This window comes from Eumetopias jubatus, unplaced genomic scaffold, assembly GCF_037043125.1.
Source record: "Eumetopias jubatus isolate StellerSeaLion01/CBP00866 unplaced genomic scaffold, mEumJub1_p1.0 scaffold_7, whole genome shotgun sequence".
NCBI lineage: Eukaryota > Metazoa > Chordata > Mammalia > Carnivora > Otariidae > Eumetopias > Eumetopias jubatus.
Genome location: NW_028274813.1, coordinates 41,456,092 through 41,475,646, shown reverse-complemented (window position 1 = coordinate 41,475,646; position 19,555 = coordinate 41,456,092). Strand labels below are relative to the sequence as shown.

The window sequence follows — 19,555 nt, the reverse complement described above, 5'->3', positions numbered from 1 at the left end:
CATCCTACTATGGCATTCTCCAAAATACTCCTAAAATGTCATGTTTCTCTGCCAGAAAACTGCCAGTGTTACCCTGAGAGTCTGGGATAGAGTCTGCGGCAAACTGGGTGAACCATCTTCCCTGCTCTACAGGAGACAAAATATCAAATAATAGCACATCCTATGTCTTTACTGCATCAAGCCCATGGCTAATTTAGTGGCTAAAAGCTTACCTGTCCTCTAGATTAGTTTTAGAAACTCAGCATTACAAATCTCTGGACATTCTGCACCCCCGGCCAGAAGCCGTTCACCTGCCAAAATGCTGATTAATTAAATGACCTTTCATCACATTTCCAGTCTTCTTGTTTGTGGATGTGCGGCTGGGCTCCAGGCATCTTTTTCATGCTCACAGCCAATGTCTTGGAAAGTATAATTTGGCATGCATTTCTCAGTTGTAACAGGTGAAGAGACTCCTCCTCTCAAAATAGTCCAACATCCTAACCCGGAAATATTCATAAAGAAAAAACAAAACAAAACAAAAAAAACCCAGCACTAGGGCACCTGGGTGGCTCAGTTGGTTAAGCAACTGCCTTTGGCTCAGGTCATGATCCTGGAGTCCCTGGATCGAGTCCTGCATCAGGCTCCCTGCTCGGCAGGGAGTCTGCTTCTCCCTCTGACCCTCCCCCCTCTCATGTGCTCTCTCTCTCTCTCTCTCTCTCATTCTCTCTGTCTCAAATAAATAAATAAAATCTTAAAAAAAAAAAAAAAACCCAGCACTAACAACCAGAGCAGTGGAAGTAAAATTGTGCTGTGAAAACACAATCCACATTAAAACTTCCACCTAAGAAAATCCAGGGGGAATCAGCATCAGAATTTTTTGAAACCTCCCCAAAATGATCCTAATGTTCACCTGTAGTTAAGAACTACTGACCTAGACCAGAGGTCAACAAGCTTTTCCAGTAAAGGGCCGTATCGTAAATGTTTTAGGCTTTGTGTGCGGTCTCTGTCACAACTACTCAACTCTGCTGATCTGGCACAAAAGTAGCCACAGACAAGATGTAAATGAGCACGTGCAGCTGGGTCCCAAGACAGCTTTATTTAGGAACACTGAAATTTGAATTTTATTTAACTTTTACATGTCACAAAATATTATGCTTCTTCTAATTTTTTTTTCAATCATTTGAAAATGTAAAGATCATTCTTAACTTGGAGGTCATACAAAATAGATGGCAGACCAGATTTGACCAGGCCACAGTTTACTGACCCCTGATCTACACTGCAGATGGAATACATTTCTCCTTAGTCTTTTCTCAAAAACATTTGCTCAGTGACTCTGTCAATCAGTCCTAGAAAAGACCCCTTCAAAGCACGGGTACCTTCAGATTCAAGTTGGTCCAGGCCATATGAGGCAGCCGTATTAACATGGCTAATGGATGGGACAACGGTTCTTCTCTCCGAGGAAGCCTCAGAATCAGGAAGTGCTGGGAAAAGGCTGGGGGCTTCCTCCATTATTCCAGGGGGAGTCACTGGAGAGCCCCAAACTGGTGTGAACAATTCCTCGTTTGGCCCCGTCACAGTGTCTATTAGGTCTGTCAAACATAAGAAATAGCACTTGACCCAAAGATGATCATTAGGGGAAATGTATACATAGCTTTCTGCTTTTTAAGCAAGAAATAATCAATGAAACCAGTATCTTATATACACTAAGTCTGGCACTTAGTGTATATAAGCTATACACTAAGTATATATATATACACAATCCAGCTATGCAAGGCACTTTATCGTCTGGGAAGATGTATTGTCTCAAATGAGAACTTTCTTTTTAAATTTTGATTTCCCATTTATTTTACTGACAATATTACAGATTTTGCACAATTTTATATGATTTACTGCCAAAGATAGAAAATGTAACAAAAAAGTATTAAAATATATGCCTAAGACTACTTTTAAAAATCAAGCCAAAGGGCAAGGCTATCTGTGCCTAGAATATGCTCAATTTCAACACAGCCAGATTTAGCCCCAGGTTTTCCCAAATATAAAAAACTCTAGAATAGTATTATTTTTCATGTCTGGTAGATCATCAGAATCTCTGAGGTAATTTTTTAGAAGTCCATCTCCATGCTTTCCACCTATCCCAACTTACTGAATCAGAATCTCCTTTGTGGAGAAGCTGGAAAAACTATTTTTTAAAGCTCCTAGGATATGGATCCACAGACTCTCACATACATTGCTGCTAGGAATATACATCGGTGCAACCACTTTGGAAAATAGTGAGGCATTGCCCCCTACAGTCAAACATTCATACCTAGAGCCCAGCTCTAGGTATATAACCAAGAGAAACTCCTGCACGTGTCCAATGGAGAATATACAAGAGAGTATGCCTGGCAGCAAGCAATGTTCACAATAGCCAAACCTGGAAATGACCCAAATGCAAACTGCTAGGAGAGACTGGACGAAGATGAGATGAATAAACTGTGATCGATTTTCATAGTGGAATATTATAAACAGTCAAAACAAAAGATTCACAGTAAGTAAATCTTAGCCATAGACTATTAAGTGAAACAAACAAGTCCCAAAAAGGCTATCTGCAGCACAATACTGTTTTTATAAAGTTAAAAACTACTAAAATATGTTTTAAATGCATAATTTTAGGCATAAATACAGACGCTATAAAACTAAGAGAGCAGGAAACCAAGAAAATGAGAAACACAAGATTCAAGATGACAACACCAGAAGAGGACAAGTGTGAAGTGGGAAGGATGATGGGGTTACATGTAGGTTACTGACCAGGCCCTAGAGTTTTTTTGGAGGGGCAGGATTAGGAGATATTTATTACTTTGTTAAAAATAACTCAGTTAATAAATAAAAGTCTTTACTTAGACCAATAATGCGATAGAGACATGAGGTCCAAAAACAATAATTAAATAATAATAATTTTTGTAATTTCCAGGTGATTCTGATGATCACCAAGATTTAAAAACTTTGCTCTCCTTAAGATATCAGAGCATTTGAGGGCCTCCTATATAGAAAGCACTTTGGAGCCATTATTTCGAATCCTTAGAATAACCTGTAAGATAGGTAGGCATTATTTAGAGATGCACAAACCAAGCTTGGACACGTGAGGAGACTTGCTTGAGGCCACAATACTAGTGAGGGCCAAAGCTGGGATTTGAAAACAGTGGTTTTCACTTCACCCCCTGGCTCCTAGCAGCCAGAGCTGTCAAACAAGGAGAGAGTTCTCAGGAGCTCTGGCCTTCCCAGGCCCCAGCGATGAGCCACCGGGTTTTACTTGGGAACGACCCCCTCATCCTGTTAGGCTTTGTCACATCCCTCCAAACAACAGAGAGTTCACCCACCTTTCCGGTTCACTCTCCAGGTGAGATGTGTGTGTATACCCTGGGGACAGAGCCAGCTGCCACACTCATTCTATTGCTTATAACTCAGAAAAGATCCACCCCCAAAATTCTGAGTCCAAGTCCCCCCCATGCACGCGCCGCCCCCCCTTTACAAACCTTCCAGAGCAGAAGTGACTTCAAAAGAGAGAGGCAAGGCTGTAGTTGAAACTGTAGTGGACAGAGGTTCCCACCTCCTGGACAGCTGAGTAACAGCAGGAACACCAGATGTGGTGGAGGGGGGCTCTCTCCCTTCCCCAGTCTTACAATTTTCTCCAGTAACCTCGAGGCTAGAAAACTGCTGCTCTTGTGTCACCAGTGATAAAGTGGCTTCTGCTTCTTGAACAGCTGTTGTCATCTCTTGAGTGATGATGTCTTAAAAGGGGGGATACAACATTTTAAAATAGACAAATTCCCCATACCTTAAAATGTCACTCTATAATTAATAAATTGGAAAAAAAAAAAAAGAAGACAGCTATTTCAGGGTATGAGAAGGCAAACAGATCGCTTAGACACAAAATGCCAGCAAATAAATGTTTTCAGTGTTGCTGCTTTCAGGAGCGATGAATCAATCTAAGACCAAGATAAAGAAGTTAATATGTAAAACATAAAATCCGAAACAAATAGAAAGATCAACAGTTGAGCTCCCTCTTATAAATATCAACATAACCAGTTTGTTAAGCAACAAATTATACGGTTCTAAGTTACATTCAAAAATTCTCAGCATTTATATATATTAATTTTCACATTTGCATTTCTAAAGGGGAAAGGAAAGCCAGCATTTTGAATAAACGAGTTATTATTACAGTAACTAAGGTTTCTGAGTTTCTATTACATGTTATATACACATATAATTCGATTATATGCTATAAACACACACTACTAAGTATATGGTGGGCATTATTTTATCTTCCAATGTGTACTAAGGGGAGGTAGGTATTAATACATTCCATGGAAGCCATGTATCATAGTGTCAAGAATACAGACTTTAAGGGCCCCTGTGTGGTTCAGTCAGTTGAGCTTCAGACCCTTGGTTTCAGCTCAGGTCATGATCTCAGGGTTGTGAGATGGAGCCCCTCCCTGCTCCCCGGGCTCTGTGATCAGCAATCAGCTCAGAATCTGCTTGAGATTCTCTCCCTCTCCTTCTGCCCCTCCACCCCAGCTCGAGTCTCGCGTGTGCGCTCTCTCTCTCTCTCTCTCTCTCAAATAAATAAATAAATAAATAAATAAATAGACAACACATGTAAAACACTTAGCACATACCCCGGTATTATATAAGTATTCAACAAATATCAACTTTGAGTGGTGACTGTTATCAGAGAAAAAAAGAGTAAGAACTAGAAACAGTGCTGGAAATTTTAAAATTATCATTCAAAATTTCTTCACATCTCTCATTCTCCCTACTTACTGTAAAGAAAAAATAATAATATGATAATTATTATAGATGACTTTTAAAACCTGACCTTCAATTGAACCTGTGAAAGAATAAGCTGAATCTGAGAACTGATGATAATCTCAGGTTACTCATCTGTTCATAATTACCAAAAACACAAACAAATCATTGCATATCCTAAAGAAGATAATGTCCTAAGTAGTTCCTAGGCCCTTAAATGATTGGCATTTGAGTTGTTTACTTTTTTTAAATTTTTGTTTAAGACTTTATTTATTTGACAGAGAGAGACACAGCGAGAGAGGGAACACAAGCAGGGGGAGTGGGAGATGGAGAAGCAGGCTTCCCACCCAGCAGGGAGCCCAAAGCAGGACTCGATCCCAAGACCTCGGGACCATGACCTGAGCCAAAGACAGACACTTAACGACTGAGCCACCCAGGCACCCCAGTTGTTTACTTCTGAAAAAGACTTATAATCACCAGAAAACAGGTAGAAAGCTTTCTGGCTATTCTCTAACTACTGTTGTCAATAATCTCAGTTTTTCATATTCTTTTTAGCTTGAACAACAAAAAAATTAAAGTGAAAGGAATTATTTAACTGTTCCTCTCTCTACAAAGAAAATTTAGAAACTTTCTGATTAAGTTGAACATTGCAGGCAGTCAAATTGTATAATTTCAGTCTGAATGGTTCTCTATCTTCATTTACGCACCCACTGACTTGGTATCTATGGAGCACCTACTATGTGCCAGATATTGTGCTATGTGCTGGGAATAAAAAGAAGTTGCCTATTAAGAGACTGTAGTGGAGGGGCACCTGGCTAGCTCAGTCAGAAGAGCATGTGACTCTTGATCTTAGGCTTCGTGAGTTCGAGCCCCACATTGGGTGTAGAGATTACTAAAAAATAAATAAACTTAAGAAAAGAGAGAGACTATAGTTAAGTGAAGCAATTATGACAAAGTAAGGAGTATATCCAATAATCAAAATAATAATCAGACAATCACCAAATTCATTTTACTTTTTAGGCTGTATTAATACAAGCTAATGCAATTCTAATACATAAGAATCACAGATTCAATTATGCAATGAATAATCTGGAACTATATGACTTAATGCTCCAGGAATATCTTAAAATGTTATGGAAAATCGAAGTAAACTTCTTGTACAGTCATATCCAATATCTTCATGGTCATGGAGATCCAACTCTCTTAATGGAATTTTAAAAACCAATGTACAAAACAATTTCTTGAAGCTTCTTCTTTTTTTTTTAAGACTTTATTTACTTATTTGTCAGAGAGACAGAAAGAGAGCACAAGCAGGGCGAACAGCAGGCAGAGGGAGAAGCAGGCTCCCCGCTGAGCAAGGAGCCTGATGTAGGACTCGATCCCAGACCTGAGCTGAAGGCAGACGCTTAATCGACTGAGCCCCCCCAGGCATCCCAATTTCTCGAAGCTTCTATGAAAATTTATAGTATACTAGGTCTTTCACAGTCTTTAAAAAATGAATAGGACACGTAAAATTCAATCTTATCATTTCAATTCAGTCTCAACACTTTATAAAGCACATTGCTAATTTGATATTTCCATTAATTAGGCTACTTAGCTGAAGTAACAAGATGTACATATTCCAAAACAATCTGGAGTAAGCATATGCACATTACACTAAGTCTATCCTTCCCTCATGCTGTTATCTGACCAACTACACATACCAAAAGAAAAACATTATCCATCAGCAACAAATGTAAGGTTCGTCAGCTCATAAAATTCACAGATATAAAGACCAAGAGGAAGCAGTGTTAAATCAAGCCAGCAGAGAGGATTTATCAGTATTGGGGTTTTTTCTAATTTCTAGATGAATACCTTTTTGGGAAAACAAAGTCAAAGAACTCATATGGCTAATGCTATAAGATAAACATTTATGTAAAGCTTTTTGGTAAGAAATATCAGGCATGTAAGTATTTTTTACAACAATGTGTAAATAAGTATCCTATACTGTTTATTATACCACTTAAATATATAGCCAATTCTTTAACATTTTCCTGAGTAGTTATACATTTTCATAATAACATGTTTGAAAGCTATCAGTCTGTATCAGGGCTTCTCAGCACTATTGACATTTGGGCTCAGAAAAATCTTTGTGGATGGGGACTTTAGGATATTTAGCAGCCTCTTTTGCCCCTACCCACTAGATGCCAGGGGCACCCCTCTGTTATAACAACCAAAAATGTCTCCAAAACTGCCAAATGATGGGGGTGGGGACAAACGGTTCCCAGTTGAATATCATGGCCTGTATGCAGAGGTTATATTTGGGTGTAATTTTTATACAAAATATATTTTTCTTTGTGTACTTTTGCTTTTCATTAAAACTTAGATAACTTACTGCTAAATTATCACTTAAAAAAAAAACCATAAAACAAGACCTAAAACTAATACCATGCTATATGTCAATTACATCTCAATTTAAAAAAATAAAATCAGATTGAAACATTCCAAATTAAACAAAGCTTGTTTTTCTTTCTTTCTTTTACCTTTCAGTGTATTTCCCAATGGTTGATGAGCCTCAGATTCATATTCTGAGATGGAAACAGGGGTCTCTAAGAAAACCATTGCATCATTTTCCCTAGTGGACTCCATGAAGTCTGCAGTATCTTGGAAGAGGCTGACAACAGAGACTTTCCTATCTTCCATAGGACTTGTGGGAGTAAAGGAACTTTGATCGGCGAAGGCAGATGATGGCGCCTCCCCATGTGCCATTAGCAGGGCTGTCCGCATGGGTGTTTCCCCTTCTAGGATCCCCAGAGCCACCTCTGCAGCCTCGGTCATAGGTTTGCCCTCTTCCATACCTTCCATAGGGTCATTATCGGTTTCCTGGGCTGTCTGAGACATTTCCGCTCCCACCTGAGTCTCTCTGTTGTCTCCAAGCTTTGGGGTCTGTATCTGGCTTACACTCTCTAACTTGGTGTCATCCCACTCATCACTTCCGACAGAGGCAGCTGGAACAGCCATGCTGACACTCACTGGGATTCCTGGGGCTCCCAGCAGCCTGTCAGTTTCTGGCTCAACACTCAGGGTGTACTCAGAGGTTGTGAGCCAGTGCTTGATGGCAGCAGTCTGGGTACGATCAACTGTCATCTGCGAAGGCTTCTCCCTCTCAGGCATGGGGCTTCCAGGCTCCGTGCCCACTACGGGCTCAGCACCAGGAAAAAAAGCTGCCCTGTGTTCTGTGTCTGCTTCAAATTTCTCAGTCCTGGGACTGGCGGTTAGCATTCCTTTAGTATTCATATCAGATGAAGGTAAATGTCCCAGACTAACTCTTTCCTTACTTTCAGTTGCAAACAACTGATCATCCACATAGTTCAGAAAACCCTGTGTTGCTTCTGTGGTCCCTTCAACGATGGGCTGAATGATGGTACTACTCAAGCGTTCCTCCTTCTCTTCGACACTCAGAGGAGCAGTTGCAGGGATAGGATTGATTAGCATGGCCTTGGAAAGTTGGCTTTCAGGAGACACCCTCTCTGGCTGGCTGGAAACAAACATTTCCACCTCGGCAGGGACCACTGTCTCGGTAGCAGTGTAAATGCTGGGGCTGTTAGGCTGCATGAGCCCAGCTCCTACTGGATGGGCTTCTTTGCTAGTAGGAAATACTTCATTTACTGACGTTGCTGATGGTCCTGCTAACACCGTCACTGGATCTTCAGAGACCACCAACTGGGGAGTGCACTTTGAAGTCACAGAGTTATTTTCTAGGTCATCTGTGTTCATCCTCTCAGGCTGCCCTGTTTCTGCATGAACATGTGCTATCTCCCTTCTTTCCATTTTGGGGAAGGCCACACATTGTGTGGCAAAGTTGACAAGTACAAGGCTACAGAATGCCAGACAAATGTGCAATGCAATTGGTCTGCTCATAGTGGAAGAGAAATGTGCACATAAATCAGCAAAGTTGACAATTCCAGTGATTGAGTCCTGCAGAAAAATAAAGCATATCAAGCTGTCATATAAATGTATATTTTGTAAATAAGCCCCTTTAAATTAAACCCTAAGTAAAACAGTCTTGACTTCATGCTCAGAGATGGTATGGAAGAGACGGGCTGTTCTATTTCTTTGGTACCTCTGAGACATGGATAACCCAGTTCATTTTTCCCTGCTGAATTTTGCAGCTGATTTAACTTGAAGCTCTCTAGAAGAGGTACACATAGTTCAAGGACTAAGTTCATTGTTTCTTAAATACCTATTTGAAAAAATTACCCTTGAAGTCACATTTGTAACATTCTCCCCAAATTCTGCTATTAATCATGTAGTCAAATGACTACAGAAATAGCAACATATCCAAGACATAGAAAGTAAATCTCACATTTACTTATATTACATTCAGAGAAAGTTTCAAGTATGGTTTAAAACTTATTAAACATCATCATAAAATACTGAATACCAGTTATATCCAAGAGGTTTCTTTAAGTATATAAATGATTTTCAATTAAAATGTATCTTTAGGGGTGCCTGGCTGGCTCAGTCAGTAGAGCATGTGACTCTTGATCTTGGGGTTGTTTGAGCCCCATGTTGGGTGTGGAGCCTACTTTGCTTCATTGGAACGTACAGAAGGCTATATAAAATGTTGCCATTCTATTAGACTGCTCATTATGTACCCCTCTCCGATTTGACTTCTCCTTAAGTGATAGGATTTGTTGTTCCAAAGTTGATAAACTTGAAGCTACCAGAACCTGAGTTTTACTTGCAATTCGGCAGAATACCCAGATGGAGTGAAAAATAGAAAGGGTTTTGTGCAATAACTAAAAAGGTAAAATGCTGTTAAATTTCAAGAATAAATACTTTCAACCCAAGTAGCCCTCTGCTTGACTATATATTACAGAATAGTAAACCTCAGGATTTTCAAAATTGGAGTCTAAACTTTCAGGGAGGTGGGCTCCCAGGATGGTACCATTGCTCTTTCCTAGCTAACCCTAGATATGGCAACTCTTTAATGTACTTTAAAAAGCAAATATATATTACTAAGGAAAGAAAAAGTTATTTATAATTGCCTTGTCAGAATTAAGGTGTTCTAGAGCCATTTGCATACAATTTAATGTAATTTCATCCCATTCTATTGTTTACACAATGATTACTCAAAGATGACTGCAAAGATAAAAGGAAAATAAAAGTGTATTGCACCAAAAAAAAAAAAAAAAAAAAAAAGCTCTCGGCTTTATGGGACGCAGCCCTCGTCTACCACACACTCCCGTGTAGCCGCACAGCCAAACCGGCCCTCTGACTTGCCGGCCCTGCCTGTCGTTATGCCCTTTTATTACGGGCATATTTAAAAATTATGCCCTATTTAAAAAAATAAAGTATTTTTTTAAATTTCTCTTTAAAACACTTAAATTATTTCTTTTCTCTGTAACAACTATAAAAATTATAGGCAAACCTCTGATGTTTCAAAATTTAAGGAGTAGAAAAGGTAAAAGAGTTCGGGTAAGTAAATGTGTTTTTAAGGGAAAAAAACTATTTAAGAGAAACAGAACACATTTTAAATTAGCAATCTTTACTGAATACATACTATTATAAGATTGAGATTTATTGCATTTAAAAAAAAAACTCTTATTAAAAACTAAAACTGGGGGTGCCTGGGTGGCTCAGTTGGTTAAGCGACTGCCCTTTCAGTTCAGGTCATGATCCTGGAGTCCCGGGATCGAGTCCCACATCGGGCTCCCTGCTCGGCAGGGAGTCTGCTTCTCTCTCTGATCCTCTTCCCTCTCGTGCTCCCTATCTCTCATTCTCTCTCTCTCTCAAATAAATAAATAAATAAAATCTTAAAAAAAAAACTAAAACTGTATCAAAACTACTAATTTTCCCCCAAAACTTATGAGTTTTAGTTCTTGTTTTATCTACTTTGCTGTTTGGGCCCTTTCTTTTCCCATCATCAGAAATTTCTCAGATACTACAGATGTTCTAGAAAGTTAAACCTAGGAATGAAAATTCTAAAATAAAAACTTAAAAGCTTTATAAAAGTTATTATTTTTTCCTTCTTTCATGTCTGATCATTAAACTACTTGGGTTAAGCATGTAATGTGCACACATAAAATATAAAAATTTATGTTTTCATAGGGCCTTCTCCCCTTAAGAAGTTCAAAGCTTCCCTGTTTCATTTCTAGGTCTTTTTGTGACCAAGAAAAGGTCAAGTCCTTAGAGCATGACCTAGACAGCTGAAGAGAAAAAGAAGGCTAAATTCTTCTACACAAGGAAAGAGGAAACCCCTGGATTCGGAGCTAAGGCCTCCTGCCAAACTACCAGCACTACATGAATGAGTCATCTTGGAAGGCATCCTCCAGCCCCAGTCAAACCTTCAGATGACTGTAGCTTCCTTCAGCTGACATCATGACTGCAACTTCTTGAGAGACTTTGAGCCAGAACCACCTAGTAAGGTGGCTACTCCCAAATTCCTAATGCACAGAAATGGTATGAAATAATAAGCATTTATTGCCACCAAGTTAGGGATGATTTGTTAGACAAAAATTTTGAATCCACAGTACTTTGGGAGAATATAGGAATAAGATGATGTGCAGAAAAGGAACAGCACATATCAGGGATCATAAATTTAGCAACAGAAGAAAACTGAAGCCAGAGGTGACCAGAAAAAAGCCACCACACCCCCGCAAGAATCCTCAGAGATAGTGAGAGGGATGGTAAGTTTTCCCACATGTGGGAGGAGAGTCTGTAACAATTTTATTTAAATATTAAATTACATACCAGCAGCTAGCATTGTTTTAAAAGGAGAGAATATGGGAAAGATACTTGAAAAAGAGGGAATAGCATGTGCCAAGTTATGTCTGAACATTAGTTATCACCATACTTTAAACGATCCATAAAAAATCCCACTTCATAGCCAGGTAACAGATTTGGTAAGAGTATTTGGCTTGCCGCCTCTAATTGCACTCCTCAAAACAAAAACACAGAAGGGCTGTAAATGTTCATGGTTGATGAAACTACATCTTTGTACGGACAAGTTGAACTATGAAAGTGTATATAGTCGAACATATGTAAAAGCTATAGAACACTTTGATCTATTCTTTCCTGAACAAATATTTTTCCCATTCAGTGAAATCTTACTAATCATCCCAGACAATGTAGGGTGTGGCCTAAAACCTTGGTCTACATGATCCCAGTCTTCTGGATAAAAACCTGAAAAAAACAGGCCATCGTGAATAACAACAGAATTTAGAGGGACATGGACTGGAATCAGAAAAACAATTCCTGAATCCTAGCTTTATTGTTGTTAAAACTTGCTATGGGGGGTGCCTGGGTAGCTCAGTTGGTTAAGCAACTGCCTTCAGCTCAGGTCATGATCCTGGAGTCCCAGGATTGAGTCCCACATCAGGCTCCCTGCTAAGCGAGGGGCCTGCTTCTCCCTCTAACCCTCCCCGCTCTCATGTACTCTCTCTCTCTCTCTCTCATTCTCACTCTCTCAAAATAAATAAATAAATCTTTAAAAAAAAAAAAACTTGCTATGGGATACTGTGCAACTGGCCTCAGTCTTTCCTTTGACAAAATGAGGAGTTAAACAAAAAAATATTGTAAATCCTTTCTACCTCCATGATTCCATTTTCATATTTTTATCTACAGGTCATAAAATTAAAATACAAATGTTTTCATATTCCAACAACGGCACCATCAAGTAGGCAAAGCACTTAAATGATTGAATGGATGTTTCACATCTTATTTACATGTTCTGGAGTCATGTGGACTGAGAGGAGAATCTTATAAACAAATCAGAGTGGGGGAAGCAAACCATACAGATTTAATATAACCTCAATTGCCTTTCCCAAACAGAATTTTCCTTCCAGGTTTTATTTTCAGCTAGATCTTGAGTTTTAGAATTTTTGTGTGAAGGGAATTCTGCCATTGCTCTAAGACTTTCCTTCTGTAATTAAGTGTCAGCCACCTGCTTCCTAAATCCAACTACAGAAAAAATGGGGGTGAACTGTGAGCCTATTCTATGTCTGTGTATTGCAGCCATATGTTCCTTTTCCCCACTACTGCAAGCAATGCCTTAACTTTAAAAGAAGCAGAAAAGACAGCCTATAAGAGACAGCAGGTAGCATGTCTGCAACTCAGATAAATTGGCAAATGACCTTCAAGTTCTAGGTCTTTCTCCGTCTTTCAAAGCACAGCACAAGTTCACACAGCCACTCCCATGAGTTTGGTGGCCCCCAGTGAGAGCTACATGACATTAGAGAATAAATAAGAAAAGGCTGACCATTGTCAATTTAACAGCCGTATGTCTAAAACTAAAGAATCATCTGCTGTGTCTCTCTCTCTGTCAAGTAAATAAATAAATAAATAAACCTTAAAAAAAAAAAAGAATTACCTGCAAGCATATTTTGAAGGCTATACGTCTTTTTCTTTTTTTTTCCTCAACATTGTATCCCCTCCCTGGCAAAGAGCCTGGCACAGAGGAAATGCTCAGTAAATAAATATTGGCTGAACAAACAGAAGAGTGTCTATAGCCTGCTTTGTAGGGGAAAGGGAGGTGGGGAAATTTCATTGCTAATTAGTACTCTGTGTCTTAATTATCTTAAATTAACTCAATCATAAGAATACTGAACAAACAAAAGAATATTTCTCTAACTTTTCTTTCACACCATGGCAGTGCTGCTTTCTTTCCACTATTACCCATCAGTGCAAATTAATTCAGGTAAATAAACTCTAACCAAATCGCTACACTAGCTTAAAAAGCATCCCTTTCAGAACAAGTCAGTAGCACTTCGTCTATCACTTGCTATCAAGGTATCCCAGGCTCCAAGGGCCTCTGAACAATGTACTGCATTTCTGCCACCAGTGGGCAGATAAGCTGTTCTGTCACCCATTATCTTTGACAATCTTAAATAGATACAGTCCAGAATCTGTTTCCTTGACAAGTCTAGGCATATTCAAGTTACAAAGACAAATGAAAGACAACATAAAACATAAAAAATACAGACTTCATCATCTTGTTAGATTTAATAACCAGGGTTTTTTTAAACACTTGGTCAACATTTTTTCCAACTAAAATGTATACGATTGTTCAGTGTGTTACCAAAATGTAGACACAAGGGGAACCAGCATAGGAAAACATTCTCATCAGTGACAAAGCTACTTTTTTCAAAGGAAATTGAATTCCATTTATAATATAGAAGGAACATGAGCATTTCCCTAAGAGTACTCAAAAGACACAGGAGGCCTATAGAGTATGCCAAAAAGCTAGTGACAAACTGCCTGATATATTCTTCTTCTTGGGATAAACACAAATACCATAAATAGCAGGCATAGGGTTTGGGGAAGAAAGCTGCCTAATCTTAGGTTTTCACTGTCTCCTGGAAGATACTTGGATGCCACCTCAGACACACCATCTTCTTCACCTGAACTTTGGTATCATCCTGAACTCTTCTCTACATTCTAGATTCACAACCTCTGTGGATCCCTCACCTCATAATATCTCTTGATATTCATCACTTCACTGATGGTTATTATTTTAATGGCCTCCCAAATGATGATCCTGTTCAGACTCTCTCCTCTCCAGTCCATTTTATACAATCCAGATGGTTTATTCTTAAGAATAAAAATGACAGGGTGCCTGGGTGGCTCAGTTGGTTAAGCGACTGCCTTCGGCTCAGGTCATGATCCTGGAGTCCCGGGATCGAGTCCCACATCGGGCTCCCTGCTCAGCAGGGAGTCTGCTTCTCCCTCTGACCCTCTTCCCTCTCATGCTCTCTGTCTCTCATTCTCTCTCTCTCAAATAAATAAATAAAAATCTTTAAAAAAAGAATAAAAATGACAATAACCAATCAAAAATGGCCACCATTTGGAGGATGCCATGCACTAGGTGTGGAGTGTTTATGTAAACTACCTTATTTAATCCTAACAACCACCTAATGAGATAGGCATTACCATAATCTCCATTTTTTTTTTTAGAGAAAGTTACAAGTTTATAGAGAACAATTAACTTGCCTATGTGATCATGTCTGTTTTTGAACTTGTGAATTCTGTCAGACTTTGAGTTCCCTCCCTTTGCCAAACACATGACTGAATGTTCAGAATGTGCTGTCACAAAAAAATCTGGTCCAATCTCTTCCCACCCTTCTCCCAACACAGCACAAATCATCAGATCTGTAAGTCTTGCCATCTCAAATAAGAGTATGTTCTTTGCGTGCAAACACTGGTGGTTTACCCTCCTTTGTTTGCCATATAATTACTAATAATGGTAGGCACACAGAGGAGGTGTTCAATACATATTTGCTGGAGTGAAGCAAATATAAATAACCATTTACGAACGTGAAAAAAGATGTTCAGAGTCTCCACTATATGGAGATTTTCAATGACATGCCATGGTCTATCCATCTCTAACTGTATGTTTTGTTCATCACCTGGCCAAATTTGGCTACTCGTTCAATGTATCATTTTAACAATAGTAATAACTACCTGTATTCTCATTTCTGTTCTATTTTAGGTTTTCAGAGTTTATTTCCTCAAAAAAATTGATCAACAGTTACAAGTGACAAGTCTCAGAGCTTCAGGTCAACTTGCCTTCCAATGACCATCGTACATTTTAAAAACCAATTAGTGATTCTTTGCATGATGAGGGAAAAAGGAAATTCTTTCCCTTCTTTGTTTATATCTTAATAATCTTTCCATTTTGTACTTTTCCTGAACCTCAATAGTCATTGTCTTACCTTTCCTTTTTTTTAATCCTTAAGGTTCTCTTGCCATTGCTGTTTCATTTGTCTAAACCTGAGTTTATCAAGACTCTGACCCTATCAACCCAACCGTGGCACACAGCATTACACTACCTTGTTTCCGATTCACTGTGCTATTGATAAATGTCATTGGCTTAATATATTGGCTCTAAGATCATCTGGCCCCCGTCATTCTTCACTATAAATTAAGTAGCTGGAATGACAGATGATCCTTTTAGCAGCATGTTTGGCCACAGTGGTAGGAGGGAGAACGGAGTAACCACAAAGAAAAGCATCATTCCCCAGGAGGAAAGCAGCATCAGTGCTGACAGGGAAGAGTGTAAGTAGGCTGGGGTCAAGAAGGTTACACCGGCAACTACCAGCAAAGTGCTCTACCATCCCTGCAGACCACAACTAAGTTCTACATACTCTGAGCCCAAGAGCTTTGTTCTCCACAAGTTAGCAGTGTAGACAAATGAAGATGTCTGTGCTTACAGCCCCTAGTGCATCATCCTATCCCCGGGAAAAGAAGCTGAACTGAAGATTTAAGTATTGGCTTCAAGTTCCAGCTCTACCTTAGGCAAATCACTGAAACTCGGTTGCCTTGTTGTAAGTGGAGGTGACAATGCTCATTCTGTTTTCTTCAAAGGGTGGAAAAGAGACAAAATGTGATTATAGACATGAAAATAGTTTGAAGAAAAAGTTTTAAGTATCATTCAACTTAAGACATATTAGTGTGATACTGACATACATTCCCCTCAGACTACAGAAATGTGAGCAATTTAAGCCATCCATAACATCCTTTTTTTCCCCTAGATATTTCCATGGAGCTTCCTTTTTCAGCTTCTCCTGCGGACAAAATGACCGAGGAATTGCCTGATGTTTGCAGAATCCTGTCCTAATCCATCTTGGTCAACAAGCTCTTCTCCATCCGTCACACAGTTCTTTTCAATGACCCAATTTGACATTTCATTTCTGTCCTTTGTGGTTCACAAACCTCATTTGCTTGACAAGATCTCTAAGTACTAGCTGGCATTTAAAGAGAAAGTAATCGCCAGGTAGACATTTCAAGGAATAAACATAATATCTAACATTTCAAGCTGAAACTTGATTCAGATACTTTTCTTATAATCACCCAGTAAACACAATATGGAAAAATAGAATTGACCACACATCTTAATTAGGGAATGAGTTTTCATTCTACAGAGATTAAACCCAGCTTCCCTACGGGAGAAAAACAAAAAACAAAACAAAATTCAATGAACAAAAATGCAATTCCATATACAACTTTTCAGGCAAACATCTGCTAAATATAAAGGCTGAAGTACACCTTTAGTTGAAAGAGTGGAAATTTTCTACAGCAGGTAAGCCCGCCTACCTCATTTTGATTCTGTCCTTGCCTTAAACCATTTCTGCAATAACAAATTATGATATTGAAAAGTCTAGCAAGAAACACCAGGATATAATGGTAAGAAGCTTCCTGTGAAAACAAAGACAACTCCACATCTCCCTAATTGGCTCTGTTGCTGTAGCTACCTTAGACTTAGAGAGTCTTGGGAGTTTTGCAAATAAACACAATCAATATCAAGTCTGCTGCATAAGTGTTTGTCTCATTATTAAGACAAATATAACAGCTCTACCTTAGTCATAAGAGTAAGTCAGACCACTCTTAAATCTGTATTGTGTGTAAAAGCAACAATGCTCTTGATACTCTGAAATCTCACCCCGGTTTTGAGTTTCTTTCAATAGATGCTACAGAGGGCTTCTGCCTGCAAGTGAGCAGAAATCAGTCAATGACTTTAAACAAGCTTGGCTTCAACAATACTCCTTGGAGTCCAACAGGGTGATCAAGGAAATACACAAAAAGAAAGGGAGGCATGCAAATTCTGACCACACACTTTCCTTCCTCCAGGAGTCCTTCGGAGCTCTATGAATGGTTTTGTGAACCACTCCTGCTCCCCCTTAAGTTTCTAACTAAAACTTCCAAAGAAAGAATGCAGACACTTTAAAGCATCCTCTCTCCTCTCCTCCACATTAGCTCTGCACTGAAATTAGGTGCCAAGAGCCTGGCAGATCCTCGAGCTCGGCTTGGGAAGGCAAAGATTTCTCATCTTTGAGAACTCCAAACTCTTGAGAGTCCTAGATTTTGTTCACCCCGACTCCCTTCAGCCAGCTCACCAGCCAGGGCTTCCATGTTTGTTACCTCAAAGGTCGGGTTCTGTCAGTGACCGGGACGCACGTGCGAGATCTGGGCACCTCCAGGCGACACCTACCAACCCTTCTGCAGTCACCTCCTCCGTGTCTAGCCCACAGGCCCTCTTTCCAGTATAAGCGACCTTTCCAAGCAGCATCCTCCTGCCGTGCCCTGGGGGACCGGTCAGGGTCTGAGCAAGGAGGTTCCGTGCCATCTCTGCGCTAAACCACAACTGTTGGTTTTCTGCAAAGTAGCAGAACCCATTTCGGTGGCCACTGCAGCCCCCATTCGCTCCTCGGCTGCCGGACACTGTCTGGCATCGGGGACATTACGATCGATGCTCTGAAAGGAACAAACCGGAGTCTTCAGGAACTTCTCCACCACAGCCGTGAGACTGGGAGTGGAGGGAGAGAAGAAAGAAAAGCCCACACAAAAGCAGCCAGCCCTGCAAGCCCCGCCAGTACAAAGGCCCGCGCGCTGGTGCGGAGCCGGGAGGCTGGGCTGGAGCGAGGAGTGCGGCGAGTCCTAGAGGCCTGCGCGCCGCGCCCAGCACGCCCCGAGCTGCCCCCAGCGCACCCCGCGCGGGAGCACAGCGTTCCGGTGGGGGTTCGGGGTGCACGCCTGGCGCGCCCCGGGCTGCCTCGCTCCCCGGACCGCAGCGCTCCCGGGGCGACCCCGCGCCCCCGGGGGCCCCGGCTCGGTCTCTGCCCGGAGCCCCGTCTGCAGGCGCGGCCCCTCGAGCGGCCCGAGCCGGGCCCGTGCTCACCTGTGCGCCTTCAGCCGAGCAGCGCGCGGAGGAGAGCGGCGGCGCCCGCGCTGGGCATCCCCGGCGCGGCCCCTGCAGCGGCGGCGGCTCCCTCAGCCGTCTGGGAAGCCAGAAGGAGGACGCTTCGCTTTGTTGCTTATTCATGAGGCCACGGCGAGAGCTGGGGATTGGGCGGCGGGAAGATGTGCCCGCCCCGCCTCCGCTGGCACTGACACCCGATGCCGTCGCCTCACGCCCCTCTGCGCCCACTTCCCCGCCTCCGCTCCCGCGCGGGGGCAGAGTCGGGGTGGGTCGGGGGATGGGGGGGGTCGTCCCGCTCCGATCCCGGCTCCTGGGACCCCGCCGGAGACCCCCTGCCCTGCTGTCCCTCTTCGAAGCCTGGGCTTCTGAGGCAGCACTCCCTCAGTGCCTACGGCTAGGGCACTGTTTTCGCGGGAAGAGCCCGAATTTCTCTGGTCCGATTAAGGCAAAGGATGCACGTCAGAAGCTGCGGTATTCCTTGTGGAAACTGTTCGGTTTAGGCGGGCCCCTAAGTAGGATCGTGTAAAGTAGCCCTGAACAAAGTATTCCCTTCTCGGAGAAGTTAAAAATCAGTGCTAACGGGCGCCTGGGTGGCTCAGTCGGTTGAGCGACTGCCTTCGGCTCAGGTCATGATCCTGGAGTCCTGGGATCGAGTCCCGCATCGGGCTCCCCGCTGAGCGGGGAGTCTGCTTCTCCCTCTGACCCTCTCCCCTCTCATGCTCTCTCTCTGTCTCATTCTCTCTCAAATAAATAAATAAAATCTTAAAAAAAAAATCAGTGCTAACTAGTAAGTACGGTTTATTGAGCCCTTACTCCTTCCAAGAACTATGCTAGGTGCTTCATTCAGTGTCTGCTCAATCTACTCAATAACCCTGAAAGAAATAACGGTAATCCCCATTTAACAGGGAACGAAGTTGAGGCTGAAGGCTGTGTAAGTTGCCCAAGATCTTAGAGCTAATGTAGCCATCAGGAATTCATGACCTCCATCCTTAAGTTTGTCGGTGATTCAGTTCACTTTTTCCATTAACTCTCATTGTGGGTAAAAAGAGATGTCAGGAATCTAAAGGCCCTTTCTAGGACAACCCCCACAGAACCTGACATTTGCAAAGCACT

The 19,555-nt window shown here is 41.3% G+C and overlaps 1 protein-coding gene across 3 annotated transcripts in view; it reads right to left on the bottom strand.

Annotated features, from left to right (window-relative positions):
* Positions 1 to 18,565, bottom strand: part of ARMH4 (armadillo like helical domain containing 4) — a 122,312-nt gene extending 103,747 nt beyond the window's left edge. The window contains exons 1-5 of one of the 3 annotated variants that reach the window (XM_088025038.1): positions 18,422 to 18,565; positions 13,526 to 13,528; positions 7,287 to 8,721; positions 3,492 to 3,746; positions 1,356 to 1,568 (exon numbers count right to left, since the gene is read on the bottom strand). In XM_088025038.1, the coding sequence (XP_087881164.1) occupies positions 1,356 to 1,568; positions 3,492 to 3,746; positions 7,287 to 8,721; positions 13,526 to 13,528; positions 18,422 to 18,565 (2,050 nt within the window). Of the gene's footprint in view, positions 1 to 1,355; positions 1,569 to 3,491; positions 3,747 to 7,286; positions 8,722 to 8,866; positions 8,894 to 13,525; positions 13,529 to 18,421 lie in introns of those variants that run through there. The other 2 variants (XM_028100466.2, XM_088025039.1) reach the window with 2 other exon arrangements.
* Between the last annotated feature and the right edge of the window lie 990 nt (positions 18,566 to 19,555).